The sequence below is a fragment of the Anopheles moucheti genome, chromosome 3 (assembly GCF_943734755.1).
Source record: "Anopheles moucheti chromosome 3, idAnoMoucSN_F20_07, whole genome shotgun sequence".
NCBI classification, from domain to species: Eukaryota; Metazoa; Arthropoda; class Insecta; order Diptera; family Culicidae; genus Anopheles; species Anopheles moucheti.
Genome location: NC_069141.1, coordinates 90,618,588 through 90,640,785, shown reverse-complemented (window position 1 = coordinate 90,640,785; position 22,198 = coordinate 90,618,588). Strand labels below are relative to the sequence as shown.

The 22,198-nt window shown below is 44.6% G+C and overlaps 1 protein-coding gene across 2 annotated transcripts; it reads right to left on the bottom strand.

Moving 5' to 3' along the window:
• Positions 1-442: 442 nt before the first annotated feature.
• On the bottom strand, positions 443-21,914 carry LOC128303646 (E3 ubiquitin-protein ligase AMFR-like). 2 transcript variants are annotated; one of them, XR_008287396.1, is made up of 12 exons: positions 21,787-21,914; positions 20,509-21,082; positions 15,384-16,049; positions 12,319-12,411; positions 10,750-10,833; positions 10,484-10,564; positions 6,782-6,937; positions 3,421-3,511; positions 3,013-3,358; positions 2,118-2,945; positions 930-2,049; positions 443-866 (listed from the first exon to the last, which is right to left on the bottom strand). XR_008287396.1 is itself a non-coding variant. In XM_053040683.1 (11 exons), the coding sequence occupies exons 3-11, from the start codon at positions 15,903-15,905 to the stop codon at positions 1,782-1,784; spliced, it is 2,469 nt and encodes an 822-aa protein (XP_052896643.1). In that variant the 5' UTR covers positions 15,906-16,049; positions 20,509-21,082; positions 21,787-21,914; the 3' UTR covers positions 443-1,781. The 2 variants fall into 2 exon arrangements, 1 of the variants encoding a protein (XP_052896643.1); XM_053040683.1 differs by having other exon boundaries at positions 443-2,049.
• Positions 21,915-22,198: the final 284 nt, after the last annotated feature.

Sequence of the window (22,198 nt, the reverse complement as noted above, 5' to 3'; positions counted from 1 at the left end):
TTTTTTTTACCGATTTTGATTGATGCAGGGCTTGTCAACCGTTTAATATGATCGTATAATTGTAGTGGCGATTATTTTGAGCACAATTATGCTGTTACGAGGCAACAATCAATTATTCAAATTTTAAACAACATTACAATTCTCTGCACATTTGACAACAAGGAGAAAAAACGCATATCTATATATAAATATTTTAAATTTAATTTTACTTTTTCGTTCAGTTACCCTGTACCAAACTGAGGTGCTGGTTTATGACTGCAGGTTGAAAGATTATTCTGGTTCCTGTTCAGCAGTTCGAATAGCGCTATTGTTTCAAATTTCAAATATGGTTGTTTTCTAGGATATGAAACCAGCATGTTTCAGATTTTTAAATATATTATTCGGATTATTATCATCAAACGGGCGCAAACGTGCGACGCCTCTTAAAACGAAATAACAACGAACATTACTTTATTGTTTGCTTTTGCTTATTATTCTGTTTTGTTTTTGTTTTCCAGTTTTAGTTGCTAAGTGTTGATTTTACTTGCAAATATTGACTACTGCACACCGCCGTACACACGCATACCCCGGCCGGAACCGGCGCTGGACAGCGCACGAAATCCTTCTTCATATCATTTTTCGCATTATTTAACTGTTTCACACACTACGCTTACACACAATCGATCGAACGCCACTACCATCAACGCACAACAAACGATCCTCGGTTCCGGAGAAAATCCTTTCCAGTTTGGAGCACGTTCCAAACATGGCGCGCATAAATTGCGTAGCGTTTGCGAAAAGAATCCACCTGCACCTACCAGACTGATTTGTGTGTCACTTCTTTGATTTTTTTTTCTAAATCGATTGATTGGTTTGTTTGTTTGTTCCTAGAAAATAAATATCATCACAACTGTGTTTTTTAGGTTCATTTGTTTTCTACATCTGCTTACTTTCTTCAAGCAGCTGGGAAAATTCTGCTGGAGGTAAAGTCCATGGCGTAACCTTATCGCATCTTTCGATCAGCGGCATTAAATCACTTTCTCTTCTGCTTCTTTTGGCGAATTATCTAAGCTCATCATTGATGATTTTCTGTTCTATTTTAGTTTGGCTAAATATCAACTCCTTTTTCCATCTCTTTTCCTGACAATAATCGAAATCAAATTCAATACTACATTAACACGTTCAGCGCCGCATCACCCATTTTTGGGTGATGCCAATGGTTACCACCTGGACCTATCACTCAAAAATTGGTGATGTGCTATACAAAAAGCCAAGTAAGCGTTGGCAGCGGCCCCACGATTGTTGCGATTTTTGACACGGTGCTGAACGTGTTAACCCCAAACAATCACACAAGATCTGCATGCCGATCTATTATTTTTGTCCTTAATTTTGTATCCATTTTTCATTTATCATATTTTTCTTGACTTGAAGATAACAGATAGTGCTGCGTACGACGACTGACAACTGAAACTAACGAACTAAAATTATATATGATAGATTTAAGCTAAAAGATAAGATGCGCGAGAAAATCATCTAATTAGGATATAAAAATTCATAATTGATACTTAAAACTTCACAGCACCGCCGCCACAAGGAACAGTTCTTTTCATTTTTCTCACAGGTGTTTTGTTTTATGTGAAGAGCATTGGCAGTTCCGAAATACTTCGGTACCCCACAATACAACCATACACTAACACACCCTCCAGGGAGATACTTGTGTTGGTCACAACTGAACATTGTTGTGTCTTTATCACGCCTTCCGTAAGATTTCAAGGATGGATGGGTTTTTGCTCTGGTTAGATTTAAAAACTGCTATCTGAATGTTGCTCCTGCTGCTGCACTTGATCCAGCTGTTCCGTCGATTGCCGCGGTTGATGATGGCTCGAAGCTAAGGACAGGTTCAGTGTTGACGGGTTGCTTCCACTGCCGCTAGGACTTTCCCTGCTAGTGCTCGTAGTCGTTTCCATACAGCTTTTGTTTCGATGTCTAACACCGCTGGACGAAGACGAACAACCACTCGCGGATGTGGACGGTTGATGATTTAGCTCGGATTTATTCTTCTCCAAGTATCTAAAAGTAAAAAGCGAATAGTTTTTGTAGCACCACTTTGTTTTAATTTAACACTTCGAATAAAATACCTTCTTCGAGCGAGTGCAAGTAGTTGCTCCTTGCGACGCTGTAAAATTTTTTCTCGCTCTTCAGGGCTTTTGGAGAAACGATCCCCAAGCGGGATGGTCGTTGTCGGTGTTGTCTCCTCTATAGTATCATCACGCAGGAGAGTATCGTAACTGCCGAAAATATTGGTGCCACGTTCCACCTCGTATCCGGGAGGAGAGGACAATGATGATAAGGACGATCCTGAAGATGAATTTGGAAGTGATCGATGCGAGAGCTCCCCAGACAATTCATCATCATCATTGTCCTCGTCGATCGTACTACTCATGCTAATGGAACCCGTACCACCAACACCGCTTCCCACCCCTAACGTCTCCTCGTCATCATCTTCAGGAGTGTTCGCCGGAACCTGCAGGCGTCCCTCGAGGATATTGTCGATCGTTACCTCGATCGAGCGCGAAATCTGTAGATCACCAATCAGCACGGATAGCGGATATCGCGGGAACATCTCCTGTACGTGACGCGCCATGTTTCGCACCTGTGACGTATGATTACCCACAGCGGCTGCCGCGATCGGAAGCGTTTCCGACGGACGCAGCATATTGTTGATGTGTGTCACCTCGACGGAGAAGTTCGGCAACCAGGACACGTAACGTGAGCCGTTGAAGTGGAAGAAGTGATTGTTGGCCGTGCGACCACCACCTCCACCGACTGCTCCGTCCTGATCATCGATACGGATATCATCCGGTATCAGTGGACTGCCCCGTGGACCACCGTTTTGATGAACGCTCAGTCCCAAACGACACGTAGGACAGGAGGTGTCCTGTTCCAGCCAGGACTGTAGACAGGAGCTAAAATTATAAAACAAATGGTAAGTCTCTTACAACACCACACTCCACACGAAGGTTCATCTCATACTTATGGAACAGATGGGCACAAGGTAGCTTTCTTGCTGTTTCCATCTTCTCCCAACAGATAGCACAGTTATCCGAGTTCTGCTTCAAATCGTCGCTCGTTGCCAGTGGGTAACTCTTCTCCATGTGGTTCAACACCCACAGATAGTTACGATGCTTCTTGATCTTGCGCTGGATTTCATTGAGCAGGTAGCGCAGCTGCATCAGTATCACCAGACTTGCCATCGACAGAAAAATGTTGCTCCACAGCATCATGTGCAGATAATGCACCAACTCCACGATCAAGGCAGCCACCTCGAACGAGAGCTCAATGTAATACGCTACTGGACCGCGTTTATCCCACGAGATGGCTACAAGTAGACAGAAACGATCAGTAATAATTATATACTGGAAGGTGTCAATACCAACTTACATTCATTCGCGATTCCACCCTGACGCATATCATGCAAAAACATGCCGTACCGTATCAATACGTGCAGCGTGCGTATTCCCAGTAAGATGCACTGAAAAAAACAAGGAAATGAACCGAATATTATAAGCTATTCTTATAAGGAACATATTATAGGCTATTTTCTGAGCAACTCTTCAGTTTTATAAGTCTCTAGTTGGCGGAAATCACATCACAAAAGGAACAACTTACGTTGCAGCAGCCCTTTTCTGAAACCGTTGTATTTATGTTTAATAAATAAATATTGTCCCTTGCAGTAACTAAACCCACCATTCCAATAAACAAAACCAAATGGATTTTTTGACATTGCAACTCAACCCCTATCGAACGTAAACAAACTAATCAGCGTACACATTGCGTACAATTAACGGCACAATAAGGCGAGTGTGTTGTTTATGCGTATGACCACGTCACTGTCGTCAAAAAGCGACCAAAACAGTTCGATAGCACAAATGCACTACGCAATTGATACAGCCAGTGTGCCATTCATTGTCATCCAGGTCCATCAATACCGCACACTACTACCGTCCAACCGAACGTGTCCAATTTTTGTTTTTTGAATGGTCAGCAACGTTGTAGGCGGAATGGGTGGACATACAGAGCAAGTTGGAAGCACATTGTTTCTTGCGTTTGGCACAGACCGATGGCCTTGCACATCACGCTCAACATTTGTGCGCGGGACGGTTTGTTCGGTATTGAATATTTTTTTTCAAAAACAACACGCACACAAAAACGTGTGTTGTCCCAAAGGGTAGACGTTATACGATCCGAAGAACAGTCGCGTGAGAAGATTTTTTTTTTCGCGTTTCACGACATTGCAAATGTGTGCCCCGGTCAGTCAGTATGCATCGGGTGCCTTATTACAGGGCAAAAAGGGGTGCGCGCATCCGATGGCAGACACGTGAGTGCAAAAAACCGTGGAAGCGATACGATTCGACTGTCGGAAGGGCAACACACAATTAAAAAACCTTTGTGCGGGAGGTAATTCACATTGCAACAACCTCATGAGTATTACAGGCACAGGTTAAGTAAAAACATTACCATCTAATTCAATCGTTCGTTTAAATGTTTCATCGATCGCTTTAATTGCCGCCGGATATTGCACTTTAGAACTGATCGTACATTAAACGCAACCGAACGGAACATCGTCGAGAGGCGAAATAACTTCAGAAAGTAAGTTATTAAATTTGATATCCGGTGCACGGGTATCGGGTGATGTCAATCGCATGATCTGCTCAATAAAAGAAACAATAGAAAACACTTCGTTAAGCAGGACCCATAACTATGGCCATTCACTAATGTTCAAGTGCAATCGTCCTTAATCGATTGATTCATCAAACTGCCAAACTAATCCATATGCATTTGGACAAGCGTTACCTATCCTCTCCAACACACGCAACCTTCCCTTCTTCGAGTATGTTTTCGTATTGATTTTGCAAACAAAGTTTACAACTCGCCGAGCAAGGTAATAAACAGGGGGCGCGTGCGTAGAGCCATACCGTTCCGTTCCGTTCCGTTTGACCGAGAACTATATAGAATTTTTATTCTTTTCTAACCTTTAGGCCACGTTCTAATTGCATACTGGAGCACACTGTGCAAATGGCGATGGCATGATAACCGTACACACAGCCCCGAACACGCACCGGAGCTCGCGTATATCGACGAAGGTAGACAACTGGAGAACTTGAGCTATTTTTAGTCGTCTACCGCGCGCGCCATGGCAACCTTTCGCAGCCTTCCCTTCGCAAGTCCGCGATCGCACATCGATCATGATGTAGTGGCGGGTGGTGCCCTCGAAAGGACCCCGTTTTAGACGAGCCGGACGACTCCTTCACCGTGTGTCGATCGCATCAACCGTGATTCACGCGACATCCGCCGGTGGTTAAGTTAAGCCGGGTGGTGTGTTGGGCACAAACGATAGACGCAGCGCAACAAACAAACCACCACGCGCAATCGGAATAAATTGAACAATTTGATTCGTGGATAATCGAATGTAATGCGGCAACGTTGAATCGTAAGACGGACACACACGTCCTCGGTTGCGTGGTTAGGTGGTGTGTATGTGTAGTTACCCTTTGGCCCATGGGAATCGTTGCCAGTGGTGGACAAAGTAAGTGTCAGATTTGGTAAATATTATGCCTGACGAATTCATTTTCCACCCTTGGAACAAGGGGCAGGGGAGGTCGAGGAACTATCACTTCTGATCATGTTTCGGGCAATTCCTACACCTTGCATGAAAAGGTCCCAGGTTTGCATTACCGTTTTTTTGTATTGCTGTTTCAATTCCCTGGTGTGTCACATTGTAAAGGGCCTTCAATTAGTGCATCGTGCTTTAGCGACAAATGCACCATTCGCGTTCAAGGTCGTCCCCAACTTATTGGTATGCTTCTGTCCTTCTGCTTTCTGTCACTGTTTCTCACACCGTACGTACGACAGACTTACGGCAGACGCCACAAATCACAAGACGCACCAATCCCCAAATGCTAGCATTCCGCAAGGGTTCACCCACAAAAGCCGGCAAAATGAAACGGAAAGCAAATCTTGAATGTATAATTTCTGCACCAACTGGGCGAATGTTGCATTGTCAACGTCACCCTGCAGTGAACGATGGCCACCCTCCATTAACGGTGAGAAGTGTAAAGAGCGGTTTCATCCATTTTCATGGGAATCTCTTCAATTGCATGGTGGTTTGTAGCAGGTGTATCACTAAAAAAAGATAAATGTTCTCAGATATTAACATATATCTCTAAAATTATCTTGCAGAAATCGTTTTAGTAACAAGGTTCTTAAGTAAACAAACTTTGGGTGGATATGGGAAAAGAAAAATCCCACCCGATTCTAATCGTTATCGTTGATCTACAACTACGCTTTATGTGAATTCGTCTCGTCCTCTTTACGCATAAGAAAGAGTTGATCGTGATCGATAGCTTCAGTACGAGGTTGGCTCCCATTGGGGTCATGAGAAACGGTAAGGCGAGTCTTGCGACAAGGTGTGAATGCATAATATCTACACCACATTCAACTTTGTGTACGAAGTGTCTGTGTGTCTGGAGCAGCATCTTGTCTCGTCTGAAGGTTCCGTCTTCTTCATACACTGTCATAAAACTTCCGCATGCAAACACACAAATCACCCTGACAGCGCACTGTGCATGGCAAACCATTGTTTGTCAGCTACGCTCCAGTAACCCAGTAACCTATCTGTACTGTCCGGTTGCTCCGACCAAAGCCTTCAACATTTTCGCCGTAAACCATTATCGAGAGACGTCTGAGTAAAAAGGTTTTACCTTCTGGTTCAAGGTACAGGTTGTGCTGCAATTTAACTTACCTCCGCCGCCATGAACGCGAACGTATTGAAGCCACCGAAGAATACACCGACACCGATCGAGATCATCACCATCAGTCCGGACAGGGTGAGGATGGCAACGAGCAGCGAGATCAACCGGAAGTGTGACCATCCTGGAGTTGTTGGCGAGAAGGACAGCTGACAGGGAATAAAAGAAAGGCAGGAAAACAAAGAAACAATTAATAAATTGCAGGGCCTGACTGAACTCCATTCCGGCCATAAAGGCCATCGAGCTGATCCGGACGGTTGGATGAACGCTTCCGAGCTGTGGCTGTGCTAAACTGGATTCGTGCAGAGAAGCAACGATTGGAACACGGGAAAAGTTCAATGGTCGGCTTCATGTTCAAGTGCAGCGTACAAGGTCAACGACTCCCGGGAAAACGTTGTACCGAGAGGTACTCCAAGAAGCGCTAAACTTGATGTGTCGCTCAAGTCAAGACATTCTACCCAGAGCGGAAACGAAAGGCCAACCAACGGAATGGAACGAGAGGATATGACCATCTACGTGTTCACGCACACGTTCTGGGTGACTGGATCGCTTCTACTACTCAGCAACTCCTAGTAGCTGGTGTCTAGAACCCACCAACGAACTCTCATACCCTTTCTCTCTTGAGCCAGAACCGCATTATTCGTAGCACAAAAAAAGGCAAACGATTTCCCTTCCGATGGCTGTGTAACTCGAGCTTGAAAACTAGTTACTTGCTGCATTGCGAAACCGGTATTGAGTAGCTACATTAACGTCACCGTGGCTTCGACTAGAGATACGCATGTCGTGGTTCGATACGTAAATTGTAATTAATGCTTCGATGGGATTTGTATTCCTTACAATCACCCTAGCTTAACCTTTCAAAAGCGTCCAATTGATCCTTCCTTTATGTGAGATGCTTCAGATGTTTAGCACGTAGTTTCTATAATTTTCTCTAAATGCCCTTCTCAAAGTGTAGGATTGCTAAGTAATTCTATGCCCATCTTCTAGTGTTAGAGATCGGCGACAGTGATCTATCGATCTTAACACTCTCCTGGAGCTGAGATGCTAAATTAGCTACGTCATAAATGCTGGTTCAATATTTATCACGCCTGTACAATACTTCCATCTAACGAACCATTCGATGATAACTTGACGTCGTTAAGGTGCGCTTTAGAACGCGCTAGCCTCGCTCCAAGGCTAACGATGACGGAGTACACACTGAGCAGCGACTCAACAACGAAGATACACATCAGCGTGCCACCGTTCCACCGGACAAGTATTAGTTCTAATCGATAAGCCACTCTTGCAACGAAACGCCCCCTACAGTCAATATATGTACATCGTGCTGTCCAGACCAGTCACTGCCATGACCCCACCATTACCACCGCCGCCTACAATGTCAAATACGATATTGAGCTTGTTATGTCACACAGCAGAACCTTTCCTATCATATCGTTGATCGATTCTCCAGGCGAAGGTTCCTCATTTTTCTATTCTCGAACCGCATCCACACTTAATCGCCTTTCTAACTACGAAGGTTCTCAGTCAGCTAGTCAATCGTGTTACGACACTGCTATGGCAGTGGGAAATGCCATTACTCACAACAACGAGAGAAGCTACCTGTTACACTGATGCTATCATACCTGTCTGTTTTGATGGCAGATTGGTGAGCAATGTGATGCACATTTTCCGAAACAACAAACAGTTCAATGTCCTTCGGTTCACCATCGATGCATATTTATATTTAGAATGTAGTCTGATGGTGGAGTTGTTATCGCCATGGTGGTAAACCTACCGTAATTGAAACCGGTACTTCCAAAAACGGAGCCTACAGGAAAACAGCACCTTGCCCATGGCGCACTGTGCCTGTTTCTGTAATCAACCGGAAAGGTAGACACGCATTTCATGTCCACACCAGCACACTCCGTCAATCAAATAAATGACGTTCATCAAATTCAATTAGACAAAAATAATTCCATTTCCCATGCGAGGCACTGGCAGTTGGACGTAAGAACACGTTCTTGCATCAGCATACGTACGTCACAGAACCACGACATCTCTAAGAAACTATTTGTCACGGTTTGTGTGTGTATGTTAACATCACCAGTTCCACCAGTGTGATCAACACACCCCCACTTAATAAGCTTCCAACAATTCCACACAAAATTAAACGATTAACCTTACCATGTTCCAACATTCTTTTGTTGCCATTTCCATTTCAATTTTCAAACCCTCCTACCCGCGTATGTACGCACTTTATTAGACTAAGATGCAACTGTGCAAATGCTTCGTACGCCTGTAGGCATTGTTTCAGCAGTGTCAAGACATTAATGGGGTGGACGGAATTGTGCACTATTGTATGCTAATGTTGCAACTCGCAGACCACCCAGTTTCACACGATTCGCACGTCATCAGCCACGATGTCGATGGGGCGCGTATGAGTTAAGTTCTAATGGCCACGTCGCAAATTGTTCCTGGTATGCTCCATGTCAACTACGTGCAATGCCGGAACGGAACTCAATTTCTCAAAACGACGTTGCAATACGCCGATGTTTTTTAACGCTTTTCCATATGTCTTTTTAAAAAAGGAAAGTGATGGCTTTACGGCACGCTAACCTCAACCTCCAGGATATTAAGCACCTTCGTATTTTACTCAAGTACGAGATGAAAGTGAAAGTGTCCCCCGCTATTCAATGTGTTGCTTCTGCAAAGGATATAAAAAAACGACCAATAACAACGTGAGTTATATGTAAAAACAAGGCTCTTGAAATCCGTGTACTCTGTGCGCAACGGAGATAAAAACACACACGCAAGCACTTATTTCCTTAAGCAACAACAAAAAAAAGCACCATCAACAACGTCCATCGTCACAGCTATCTCCAATCAGCGTGATCGCGCACGCCAGCGAGAAAAAGATTACTTAACACTAATAATACGGCTCTTCACCAGCGCGAAAGTACACTTCGATCCTTCCAGAAACGCTGACGCCAACTAGTACGGGTCGAGTCAAGTACGCGATCAACTTTGCGCACTCCGCACTTTCTTCTGACGATGCGTACACATAGTGGTCCCGGGTCCTGCTGCGAGCTTGCCCCTGCACGGTGATTACGTCTGGGACCGTTGCTCTGCTCTGCTTCTTCGTTAAGTGAGCGTTATTTAATGTGCGCAATTGAAGTACCACGACGGTTTTACCGGATTACAGCCTCACCGGCACTTTCTAAACCGGCTTCTTTAAAGTTCGTTTAAAATTTCATCATCTCATGCAATTTCTAATTTTGTCGGTAAGCAAAAACGCTCATCACGAGCATGTAGCTTATACATCAATTTGTTACAACAATACAAACCCACCATTATTGATGGAATCAGGAAGTTGTGCTGTTTATACTCAACAAGACGCAAACCTTGATACGAATGTTTATCGAAAAAACAAACAGCTAATTTCCCTCCAACTAGTCAGCCCTTATTTTGTTTATGAAAAAAGGCACCAAAAGAGGAGGAAACGTCTGCCACATTCATCCTTTATAATTAAATATTTAGGAAGCGATTCTTATCGCCCCCGCAACGCCACTTCACATGGCACCGTTGAGGGCTTTGTCGCGGTGATTAATGTGAAACGCGAATGAAGCGCGACGCGTCATTCGATATTGTGTTGAAGCCTCGGTCCATTCGTCTATTCTTCACTAACGTCTGCCGTCTACCACTTGAGGGATACTTACATACTCGAACCGATCTTTGCTGAGCTGGGACAGCAGGTGTAGGAATCCAAGAGCCGAGAACCACGACACCCACAGTATGACCTGGCAATACAAATGGTGAGAATGGAGAGTTTAAATTAGCAAGTGTATTATACTGCTTCAAGTGACTACAGGGTCAATACTAAGTTCATATGTCAGGGACTTAAGGGTGCAGCCTTGTGTTGTCGGTAATGTATCTTGAGTCGAGAAGACTTCTTCCACGTCATGTTGCGTTGGTGATTACTTACCTCGTACAAATACTGCACATTAACGACGCCAAACACAAAGATGAATTTGTAAAAGATGAAGTTCCAAAATTTGTCTTTCATGTGCTGCAATGAAGTAAAAAAAAAACAGAAAATAAATAAATGAATCATACCGTAAGAATTCTCTGGAGCCTGAACGAGCGTTACCGCCGTGCCGCGTCTGCTTGTTCAATCCAAAACACCCGTTTTGTCAATGAAAGCGAGATTTTAACGACAAAAACAAACTGTCCGTCTGCCTTCGAAAATGGCCCAAAACCCAATCCTCCTTTAGACGAACACGACATTAAAACAAAACTACGAAAAAGGCAATCCATTCGTGGTTTACGATGCCCAAACGGGAATGGATAGAGTGCCAGTTAAAGCTTTCCGGAGCGCCAGTGCCATTTGATATTCAAACAAACAAACTTTTTTCGGGCATCTAAGAAATTTATACGCTTAAATTGATAGCAAATTAAGATACCGGACATAAATATCAAACCAGTTCGCAACACCCATATCAAATACGTAATCTTTAGCACAAATCGGAATAATTATGGTTATAATGAACTCTAGCCAGAAGTAGCAGGGCAATCCACACATTGATTGATACATTTCCCTGCCAGTTTCAGGATCTTTGGTAACCTTTCCAATACCAATGCCCCGATTTTGGCAAAGCCATTAGTCTATTCTTGCACCACATTAATCTTACAGTAACTTAAACACGGATGCCGTAATCGTCACTAAACTTCCAAACTTCATCCTGTTTTTTCTTTCTTCTATCGTACATACAAATACGATCACAGAACCGGTTTAGAGCCATCACAACTCGATCAGATTAACAAATGGAAATCCTCATTTCCGTTCGAAGCCACCTACTCTGGGGACTTACTCTGCAACTTATAACAAAAAAAAACCATTAACGTAGGCTGCAGAATGTAGACACTTCCTAAAGCCACCAAAGAATCGACGCCACCGGCATGCCCAAGCGAAAGCGATCGCTTTTAAGTTACAGGGCTTTGTCAATCACCGTCACTGATGGAGTGCCTGCCGGCCCGACTCCACCACAAGGTCAATCTGAAAGAATGTTCACCTTTACGTCTAAGAATTTTAGAAGAAAAAAACCTAACACCTCCGTCCCGTAAGTCTCGGGGTGGAGATAATTTTAAACCGAACCGAGCAAGCCCGATTGCATTATCCTTCATTGGTGGTTGGTTCTCTGTATCATGCTTGCTAAAAAAAAGAACGGTTAATCTAGGCTAATGGTAGGTCTTGTGCACAGTATCCGCTCACCGAACGGAGCGAAGAACTACCCAGAGCTAGCCCACGTTTGATAGCACAGAAATACACCCGCCGTGCGTCTCCACAGGAGTCTTAAGCCATTACCGAAGACCGATCGCACACGAAACACACCGTTGTTGTCGGGGTCTCCGTCTATGCGGTCTCTGCACTCCGAATCATAATTCGCATAATTATGCTCCTCCGTTACCGAACGAATCGAAGGTCGCGTGTGTAAGCAAACATCCTTCCACAGTGCCGCCCCGTCGGTAATTCCCCCGCCGGTGAGTCGCTTACCTGCTGTTCGGATATCCGCAGCTCACCGAAGACGAACTTCTGTATCGATTTGCCGAGCAGTATCAGGCAGCAGTATGCGGTGTTGATTAATGTCTGCCAGAGTGATTCGGTCCGGTCCAAATCCAGTTCCGCCGATGGCGCCCGATGAAGCGTGAAAGAGAAACGCAAGAAAGAGAGAATATTAGAACAATTATATGCTGAAACGTAATCAACGCGATCAACGTAGCAAGAAAACGAAGCATACAGCGTACTTAAATCGTTCAGAGCGCTAACAGTATCCGTTGCACGACAAAGTCAAAGTCGCAGTTTACAGCCTCCACAGTCGACGTCAACAAGAAAGTGAAAGCCGTTGCGAAAGTTTCAAATTCATCCCTCCAAAACGAAAAAAAAACGGTATAAACATATTGTGGACGCTATAGGTTTGCTAATTTGTTGTGGCCTTTTTTTCTTGATCCGCTTTCCACGATTTGTCTCCTGCCTTTCACCAGGAAGAGATATCGATGGGGATATCATCGGAAAGAAGCCCGGCTAAATATATGCAGTGGACCTGGCGGAGTAGTACCACATCCATCGGTGCGAAATGATCGAAAGGTGGTATGCATAAGAATATCTCCATCCTGCTGGGGAAATGACTTCCGCGACATCGCAGACGTTGCCATCGTTGTAGTGCTTTACCGAAAGCGGAACATCACGTAACACACTCCAGAGGAATCGAATCCAGTTCTCTTGTATGAGCGTGAATAATTTGACCGATTGCATAAACCTCATCGGGTGTGAGTATACATCGGACGATGAACTTCGGGAACCTGTATAGTTATTGCTAATGCGGGACACAACACCGCTGTACGCATCACATTGCCTGCGATGGTGGATCTCTAGCGGATTTTCTGAAGCGGAAATAAAATCATTTAAGCGATGAAATGTACTCGCGCATAACACTCTTCTACTCTGGGCGCTAAAGAAATTCTGCACTGCTGAAATAATTGCCTGTGTGAGGCGTATAACTTCTGCAGTAATTGCAGCTTTTCTTAAATGAATAATACATTGATTTCGCTTGCCAAAAAGCAGATAATCATACATTTTCTGACGTTTAGCATGATTACAGTTCCAGAACTATCATATTTACAACTAATAATTGCTCTTCACAAACAGACTGTTCGTTAAAATTCCAGAATCGACACTGCGCTGTGCTCAATAAAAACACAAACACACAAGGCCAACGGTACTAGTCATTCAATGCGAACAGCAAACAAACCCAAAACACCCCGAGCGCCAAGACACGCTCTAATGCTCCCGTGCGTCCGCTAACACACTCTAACGCAACGATGGCGCACCAAACCCGCCTAATGACAGGAATGGAACATCGTACAGTGCGCAAGCTAACGAACGCCACCGTTTGAAGCTCCACCTTCATCGTGCCTAGACAATAATTCACATTCAGACACGCTCGGGCGATAAATAAGCTCCAAATTCCAGCGGTTCTCCCTAACACACTTTCGGCCAGATCGTTTCCAGTGTCGATCTCTGTGTCAAGGCTGAGGTCTGTTTGCTGTATTGTGCGGTAAGGTGATGAAATCTGACCGCAACATAAGAACAACGGATTGTTTGAGTAGTTTTTTTCGCGGTCGATCATGATCAAAGGTATATCTGCGGTTGTGGAACAATCAGAGAGCTCTACGTAAAGCAGGCGACAAGTCGTGCTAGATTTGGGAAGCTGTACAGATCACTGCTATCAGACCCGTTAATCTTGTCTCGGGCTACAAAATTTATGAAGAACTCAAAGGTAGTCCACAGTCATCCAGGAAGGGATTTATTTTCAGCTTATTTTTAATGGCAGTAGTTTTTGATAATAATCTCCTCGAGTAACAAAGTCCCAGAAAGCGTTCAGTTAAGTTACTTGCAAAGCCACCATTGGACATAATATACTGCTCAACCGGTTGTAGTAGTGTTAGTGCACGAAATGACTTATCCAAAAGCCACGAAAATATGCTTAAAACATTTGACCAGCAAAATTCGCATCTCGTCCAGCGGTCTCAAAATGTCACGAGCAAAATCTATCTCTCACTCTCACATTCTCTCTCTTTGTCTGTTTCGCGCTCAAACGATCAGGTGGAATGTTTTTCACCGAAACCGCCCGGAGATTACTAAGGCCTTGAGATCATCTGCACGATGGCCGCTGTTCATTTGGAGACGCCCACCAAGACGTATTGGTTGAACTTGACAGTGAAATGTTAGTTTACCCACAATGCAGATAGCACTTTCAATGTGCTTTTTACGAAACATCCCCATCGGGCGTCGGTCGATTTTTGTGGACGAACCTTGGTTACTACTGAGTTCGTTGTGTAGCGTGATAGGAAGTTCTTGCAGTGATCCAATTACCTATCCCTGTTCGCTGGCATATGGCGTCCATTCAGGGTAAAACTGTAAACCCTGGCTGTCTTCATCCTCTCCATTGTCCACACTGTTCAGCAACTTAGCCGAAAGCAACTTAACCTTTCAGTACTTTTTGTTTGGTTGACTTAAACGTTGCAAAACATTCGAAAGCCGTCCACGATCGAACTCTCCAAGGAACTTAAGCAAGCAAGCATCCGGCTAAATCTTTCTATTCTTCTACTCGTGTTAGTGGAATATTTTTTAACCTCACTCGGACTGCTCGAAAATATACTCTCGAGCTCCAAACGGACTCCTCTTCTACCTCGCGAACGAGGTATATCACACCGCGCTTCAAGGCCACTGAAACTACTTCACTTTTTGCTGGCACTTTGTAAAATCCCCTTCGCAAGCAAACACACGCCGAAAAATAAACTCGTTTGTCCATGGATTGCGGAAATCGGATTCCGATTCGGGCGGTCCCCACGCTCGGGTCTGCTTGTATGCCAAAGTTAAACACGCCAACCGGAGGACCTGAGAGCACTGTTGCCTCAGGCGTGTGTCATCGTAGAACAAAGTCATTCCTGCAATGCAGCGTGTGCCCGATGCTGTATCGCTCGTCGTTAACGGATACTCTACAAATAAGCTCACAACAGCGGTTAGTAAATACATGGACGGGGTCTGGTTTTACTCACCCAAATGCAGAATGGTTCTGTCGCCATGAACGATACCGTATCCTTCAGGTACGCACCGAGCGTTCGCGTATCGTTGCCCACAACCAACCACCGTTCGTCGTCACCTTCCTCCTGCGGGTCGTCCTCTTCGGTCGCATCGGTTCCCCGCAGCATTTGCCGCAGATCGGACAGGTCCGCAGCGGCTAGGATTTTTTCCTCGAGCGTGTCGATTTCCTTCACCGACAGCAAGGATGCACCGGTGCCGGCACCCACCTCCAGCTTGCCACCAGCACCCTCGACCGCGCCGTCCAGCACACCGGCCGGTCCTCCGGGTGATGGTACACCAGTCGGTGTGTTGGTGGCTGCTGTTGCTGCTGCTGTGGTCGTCCCCGTCGTGCTCGTCATGTTCGTGTGTTGCCTCCAGTTGGGGTCACTGGTCATGATGAGTGCGTAATAGAGGCAGGCCGACATCAGCAGCACCGTGACGCTGGTGTAGACGCGCACCGAGGGCAACGGCACGGATCCGTTCAATGCAACTGGCATTTTGCTGTACGTTGAGATTGGGTCGATCGTTTATAATGTTCTAGACCCCCTATCAGTTCGTTCGTCTTCACTTTCCCTTCTGTTCAGTCCATTTACACACGATCTTCTCCAACTCGCTGGTCGCTTAATCGTCGTTTTGCAGAGCTAAAAATACCAAAAAAAGATTAAGGGGAAACTATTAGTGAACCGCTCACATTAAATTGTTACGCTGGAAAAAGGATAGAGATCCGTTAAGGAAAATGAGCACCCAATCATTAGAAATACGATGGCACTGATTGACAGGTGGCGCCTGAGGGATAGTGGACATTGATTTATTGGAAATTGGACAGCCAGGCGGGATGTGATTGCGATTGACAATCGCATTGACAAATCGTCTCGTTCCCGAAGAAGGTCGCGTCCGGTGGCACAAGGACACACAACGGTAACGGTGGTCTTCTCTTCACGACGTTTTGGGTGGCATTTCGGTATTGGATACAACCGGTTTAGGATTTGCCGGCCGAAAAAAAACAATAAGAAGGTTTGTTTTAATAATAGCAATTTATCAATGTGTCATGCCACACTTTTATCCCACAAGAAACTATCAAGGGCAAGAATTTTTAACAAGAAAGTGTCCCACAACCCATTGTAATGTGATTTATGAATATTGATTTTGCAAATGAAGAAGTTGCGCGTATTTGCATGCCCTTTCTTACCGGCAACTTTTTGAGGTCAAACTTTGTTGCTTTCCGTTGAAGAAAAGCCAATTTTTTTTCAACACACTCAAATAAAATGTGTGTCCCTGATTCGGACATGTTTTTGGTACAATAAAACCAATTCCTAATGGTGAAGGTCAGCCTTTTAAGGCACACGATAGCAACAAAATGTGAAAGTATCAAAGGCGTCAAAGACAATACCTTCCATCCTTTATTTATGGCAAGTTCTACCCTCGACCTTCTCACCCACACCTAACGGGTAAGGGTATGATGAAGGGTGGAGTTCCTTTAGTTTAAGTAAATGGGCCCAAATAGGATGAAGGACCCCGATAGCTTATCGTCCATCGTCTAATGATCTGTTTGGTAAGGGGTTCGCCTTAGCGATATTAAATGCCGTTTGCATCAACACTCGTTCGTTATTTCATTAATTTATTCCTTTTTGTAAGCATTCCTAAGTCGTATTAAACTGGTTGATTAGAGATAGATTTGTTTGTTTAATTTGCGAAGAATTAGCAGCACATCCGTGGTCTGCCAAATGCAATTGCTGGACAGGATTGGGAGAAGAAATTATTTTTCTTACTACACTCCAACAATTTTATTTACCAATGATTCTACTGCCTTTTTGGCGACTTTACTACTTAATAATAGCTAATAGCTCTTCACGCCGGCATCAACAACATATGTACATCACCAGATTAGGAGCGATAGGAGCCACGACCACTGTAAAGCAAATACGCACAATAACGCACGTTAATGCCGGAAGATTAGAAGCTTTTTGCTACGTAATTCTTGAAGAAAAAGAAATAAATCAACACCCATTGACAAAACAAAACACATCGCCTCGTGTATTATCGCGGATCAATCACAATCATCGAACGGATTGCAGCGTCGATGATTTGTGGTTCCATCGATTGCAAAGTAAATATTTTCGAACAACATACGCACGAATCCCCATTCCGTTGGCTTTACTACGTCGTTACGGGGGCGGATTGTACGATGTTATGGTTGGATATTGGCCCCGACCGTTCGATTCCTGTTTACAGAATCATCCCTCTCATTGAACACGTTGCGAGAGAGATGCTAGCATATGCAGCAGCAAATCGGCCGCAAGCCCCGTGATGGTTTAAGTTTACTCGATTTGAAAACCCATTAGCTGCGTCGTGTCTCGCTATTGATTCTATAAACAAACCCGCTTGGTACAGTATCGTCTGTCCAGTGCGCACGTATAGTGTATGTCTTCCCACACGACCGTTCGATTTCAATACTAGAACGTGCTAATTACTTCGCCGAATGCAGTTCTTGGCTATTTCTCTTCCTCTCCTGGAGATGTAGGTATACTTGAGCCACGGTTTTAGAAAAATGGGACACGTGGGTAAATTACTTTGCCATTGTTTTCGGGTTGCACAAGCCCGTTTTAGTACAGGTTTCACAACATCAAACACACCATCATCGTCAAACCCCTTCCAAATCAACAACACAAATAACCTAGGAATGAAGGGATGTTTTTCTGAAGTGAATTTCTCTTCCCAGCGGCACGATCTTGTGCGATCGCAGAGGTGAATGAAATTTGACAAAAAAAAAACACACACACAAAAAAGAACGTTCCGTTCGCTACTCCCTCTTGCTGTTTCTCGCTGTTGCGCTAACTAAATTTAGCACATCTGTGTCGTGAGCTAGAGATACGCGAGCAAAAATTGCGCATAATTTTTACCCATTTACCCGGCCGCAGGGTGAAAGCAAACAAAGCACGGACACAGATAGGGATGAAGGTAAGACACCTGCCCATTCGAGAGAATGATACTTTTGCGTAAGTTGTTTACCAAACAAATATACAGAATGATTATACGAACCCTTTAAAATAATGCGTATATTTCCAAAAAATCGTACAACAAGGAAGGAACAAGGAAGAACCACTCATTAAGCAAGAAATTTCTCATTCAAATTTCTCGTCTTTTACTCATTAAGTAAGAAATTTTAAAATTTGATTTTTTTGTTAGTTTAACTAGCTCCAAGAACCGCCAAATCCCAAAGGAAATAGAATCATCTTTTCACATAACAGCAAAAAAGCCTTTCTCGCTCACTAAATGCGGACGGAAGGTCAGGTTCAGTGATTCGTAAATGTGATTCGTCGTCACACAGCGCAGCGGTGGTTGGCCGCACATTGGCTTGAAGGTTCCAAACAAAACTGTGACATAATTGTAACCAGCACACACCACCATAATCCGGCGTTTTGATCTGCTTAAGTTCGCATTTTCCGCACGCTCGCACACGCGTGCCAGCCGGGAAAGCAAAAAAAACGAAAAACGAAGGAAAAACAATTGGAATCAAAACACAAACAGTACCCCGGGGGCGGATTTTGTTCGGTGGGACAGGTGAAGATGTGTGTTATAGTAAAAACAATCGACACAGGTGCCATTGTAAAGCGATTTGGTGTGTGTGGCAACGTGACACAATTCGATGCGAAAGTGTTGAAACATATGCTCAATTACTTGATGGAAGAATTACCCATTGCAATTGGGTGTACCCAAATGGGACCCGTGTAGAGTTGTGGCAAACACTTTAGAAAATCAGGACAAATTAAGCTCCATTTTCTCACTCTTCGCGGTGGCGTAGAGAAAGGGAAAGAGAAGGCACCTTGTAGGATGGTCACGTAACTCCCGGCGGCCCTCGAGTGTTGACTTTCTTCCGGGATTAGAGACATGAGTCGGATGGCTGTGAATACCCGAAACAGGCAGACAGACTGAAAGGCAATAGGACAGATAATTGCGTGGCCCTTCGTATGCCAATCGCGGTACGCGACAACCGGTTTTAGTAACGGGAAGAAGGTGGTCTTATACATGTTTACACCAACACCAATCTTTTGATGACCTTTTCCTACAGTTTGGTCCCTAACAATCGGAGGTATCCAAGCGCCATGAGTCGTAAAATGAGATCTCCATGGCAAGAAGCTCAACAGCCCTTAAACACCACCTAACCGAGATAAGATAAATTCAACCAGGTCAATTAGAAACTCCTCCACCCCCATAGGCAAGTTGTTTCCACCCTCCTTCACACAGCTCTAACCGCGGGAACGTGTAAACAACACTGCTTATCATCCCCTTCTCGAACTCCGCGCTGATAAGACGCGATCGTTTGTTGCGCATAAACAACGCACGGTCACGGAAAGGTTTCTTCGGCACTTCTTACGTGAAACAACCGAAGATAAGAAACCGAAGGGTTGCGAACCCGAAGGCAGCAGGTGGCGGGTGACAGGTTGCGGATGTCTTTTAAATGTCCCCGTAGTATTCGCGGAAATGTTTTTCCACCCTGCCGATAGTGAAAGGACCCTGCTATTGGAGGAGGCTGAGGGGGGACGAGAGTTTACCTGCCCGGACGTGCTAAAATGTGAAACAGACACTGTTCAACTGGTAAGTGGACATAGTTGCAAACATGTGTACCACACTTCCTTGTACAAACAAGAAGTGGAAATGTAAATGATTGTATTTCCGATCGTTTTTCTTTGCTCAAGATGTTCTTCGAAAGGAAAGAATCAAATGCTGGGTATTTCCATGCTAATCCGCTATGTCAACTGTTTGATGCAATCACTGTTATGCAATCGGGTAATTCTGCCGTATCTGCTATTGACAACAATTGTCCTAATACCCAATACCATCGTTTTAGGTCAAGAAGTTGCAACGATGGTCCATAAACAGGCCAGACCACCTGCGTGTTCGAATCTCGATTGGACCTCGGCCAAAATACCATACTATAAATGAAACTAAGGAACGGAACTTTAATAGTTTTAAACAAAATTAACACTGTAAACTCCCACCCACCACCATCCATCCTCCCGGCCACTTATCAATTACGGTCAACAGCTGATGACCGATAAGAATTTGCTTTCATATTGCAACTGTTACTACTACACCTACCTCTGCAGTAAGACGTCCGGTATTTGTTGAGATCGGCTTTCTCGGATCCCCCCAATAACAAAGACGACAGGTGCAAATCGACGTTATTAATCACAATGCTCTCGGAGTCCCAACTCCGACGGCGGAATAACCTACTTTTTTTCGATCAAGCATACACTTTCTTGCCGGCGTACTTGGATGCCGTAATGCCGAGATTGGGGATAGCGTAAAAAAACGTTCGCCGATCTCTTCTCTGTTTTCCACCGTTTTGACAGTTATATAGGTTACACCTGCTCCTATCTTCACTGCACCTTAATTACTGAGAACCTTAGCAGGCTGGCGTAACTTCGAAGTGGCGTATTTCATTCAACCCGTAGTTCCGGGCGATGTTTCAACGACCCTTTTCGAGGATGTTGCTTCGTTCTTTTCTTTCCCTTGCTATCAATTCTAACTTTCACTGCACTGCGCACCGCAGTAGTTGTAGTTGGCGTTGTTGATGACACAATGATGCACCCATTCTCATCTGCGCCCCCTGTTGTAAGTCGGCGACAAACACTAGCAACAAACACACACTCGCACACAATGACGGAGGAGGCTGTAATTGAAAAGCGATTAATAAACGGAACACACTCATGCTTCTTCACATGCTCACACTTTCAACATCATTCCCATTCGAGCGACACTTTTTATCGCGATCGATCTTTTTTACATTGAACTGATTTTGATGCACCACCCACACAATAGCCCATTCGTTTCATTCATGCCTTTTTATACCGCATTTTTGTTTTCGACAAGCACAATCGATATCGAATCACACGTACACACAACACACACACACATTCCCAACTGCGTATCACAATAGATGAAGCAAGATGAAACGAACGGTCAAGAAAGAACAGTTGAAAAGGCATTTCGTCCTCGAACCAGAAATAGAACCTCGACGAGATTATGCTACCGCGCGAATGCTACACTTTTGCAGCTTTACGTCAGCTTACGGGCGGAAAACATTTGCACAGATGGAACCGAGGTTATCCCTAACAGAGAAAAGCGGCACCGTTTTACCTGCGCCCAATCGATTGAACATAGGCACCGCAGGAAGGTGAAAGAACGTATCATGAAAACGCACCCACATCACTCGGAACACTGCACAGACGACGTGGTGCTGCTGCTGCTGCAAGTTTTATTTCCAATCCTTCCACAGTCGAGAGCTGATTGCGCTACTTGGTGGTGGGCAACAAATAAAGATCATCTGACTCCCGCTGCAAACCCGCGTACACGAATGCCTCACACAATACTCACTTTAGACGCACCAGCGGGAAAGCAGCTGTGTAAATACGTGCCTAAACTGCACACCACAGAACACTTCTTCACCTTTCTTTTTTTATCGCAGTGCAATAAACGCACAGAGCCGGGTGTACCAAGATGTGGAAAAGTATATCGCGCGTCGCGAACTGTTCCGCGGAAACAATCACAACAATGCGCGAGTCGCGAACGAAAAGGTAACGGTATCTGAAGTGTTCGCAGGGCCAGGCTGGATCAAGAGTGGGCAATTTGACACTCGTCTGACAGTTGCGGAACAGTGACAGACCAGCTTTATATTTTACAATTCAGGCAATAGTTTTGAGGCGTAAATTATCCACACAAATTGCAAAGATCGTGCAATAACGCATAAAGCAGGAAAATTTCTCCCGGGCCGTGGGCTAATCGGTGA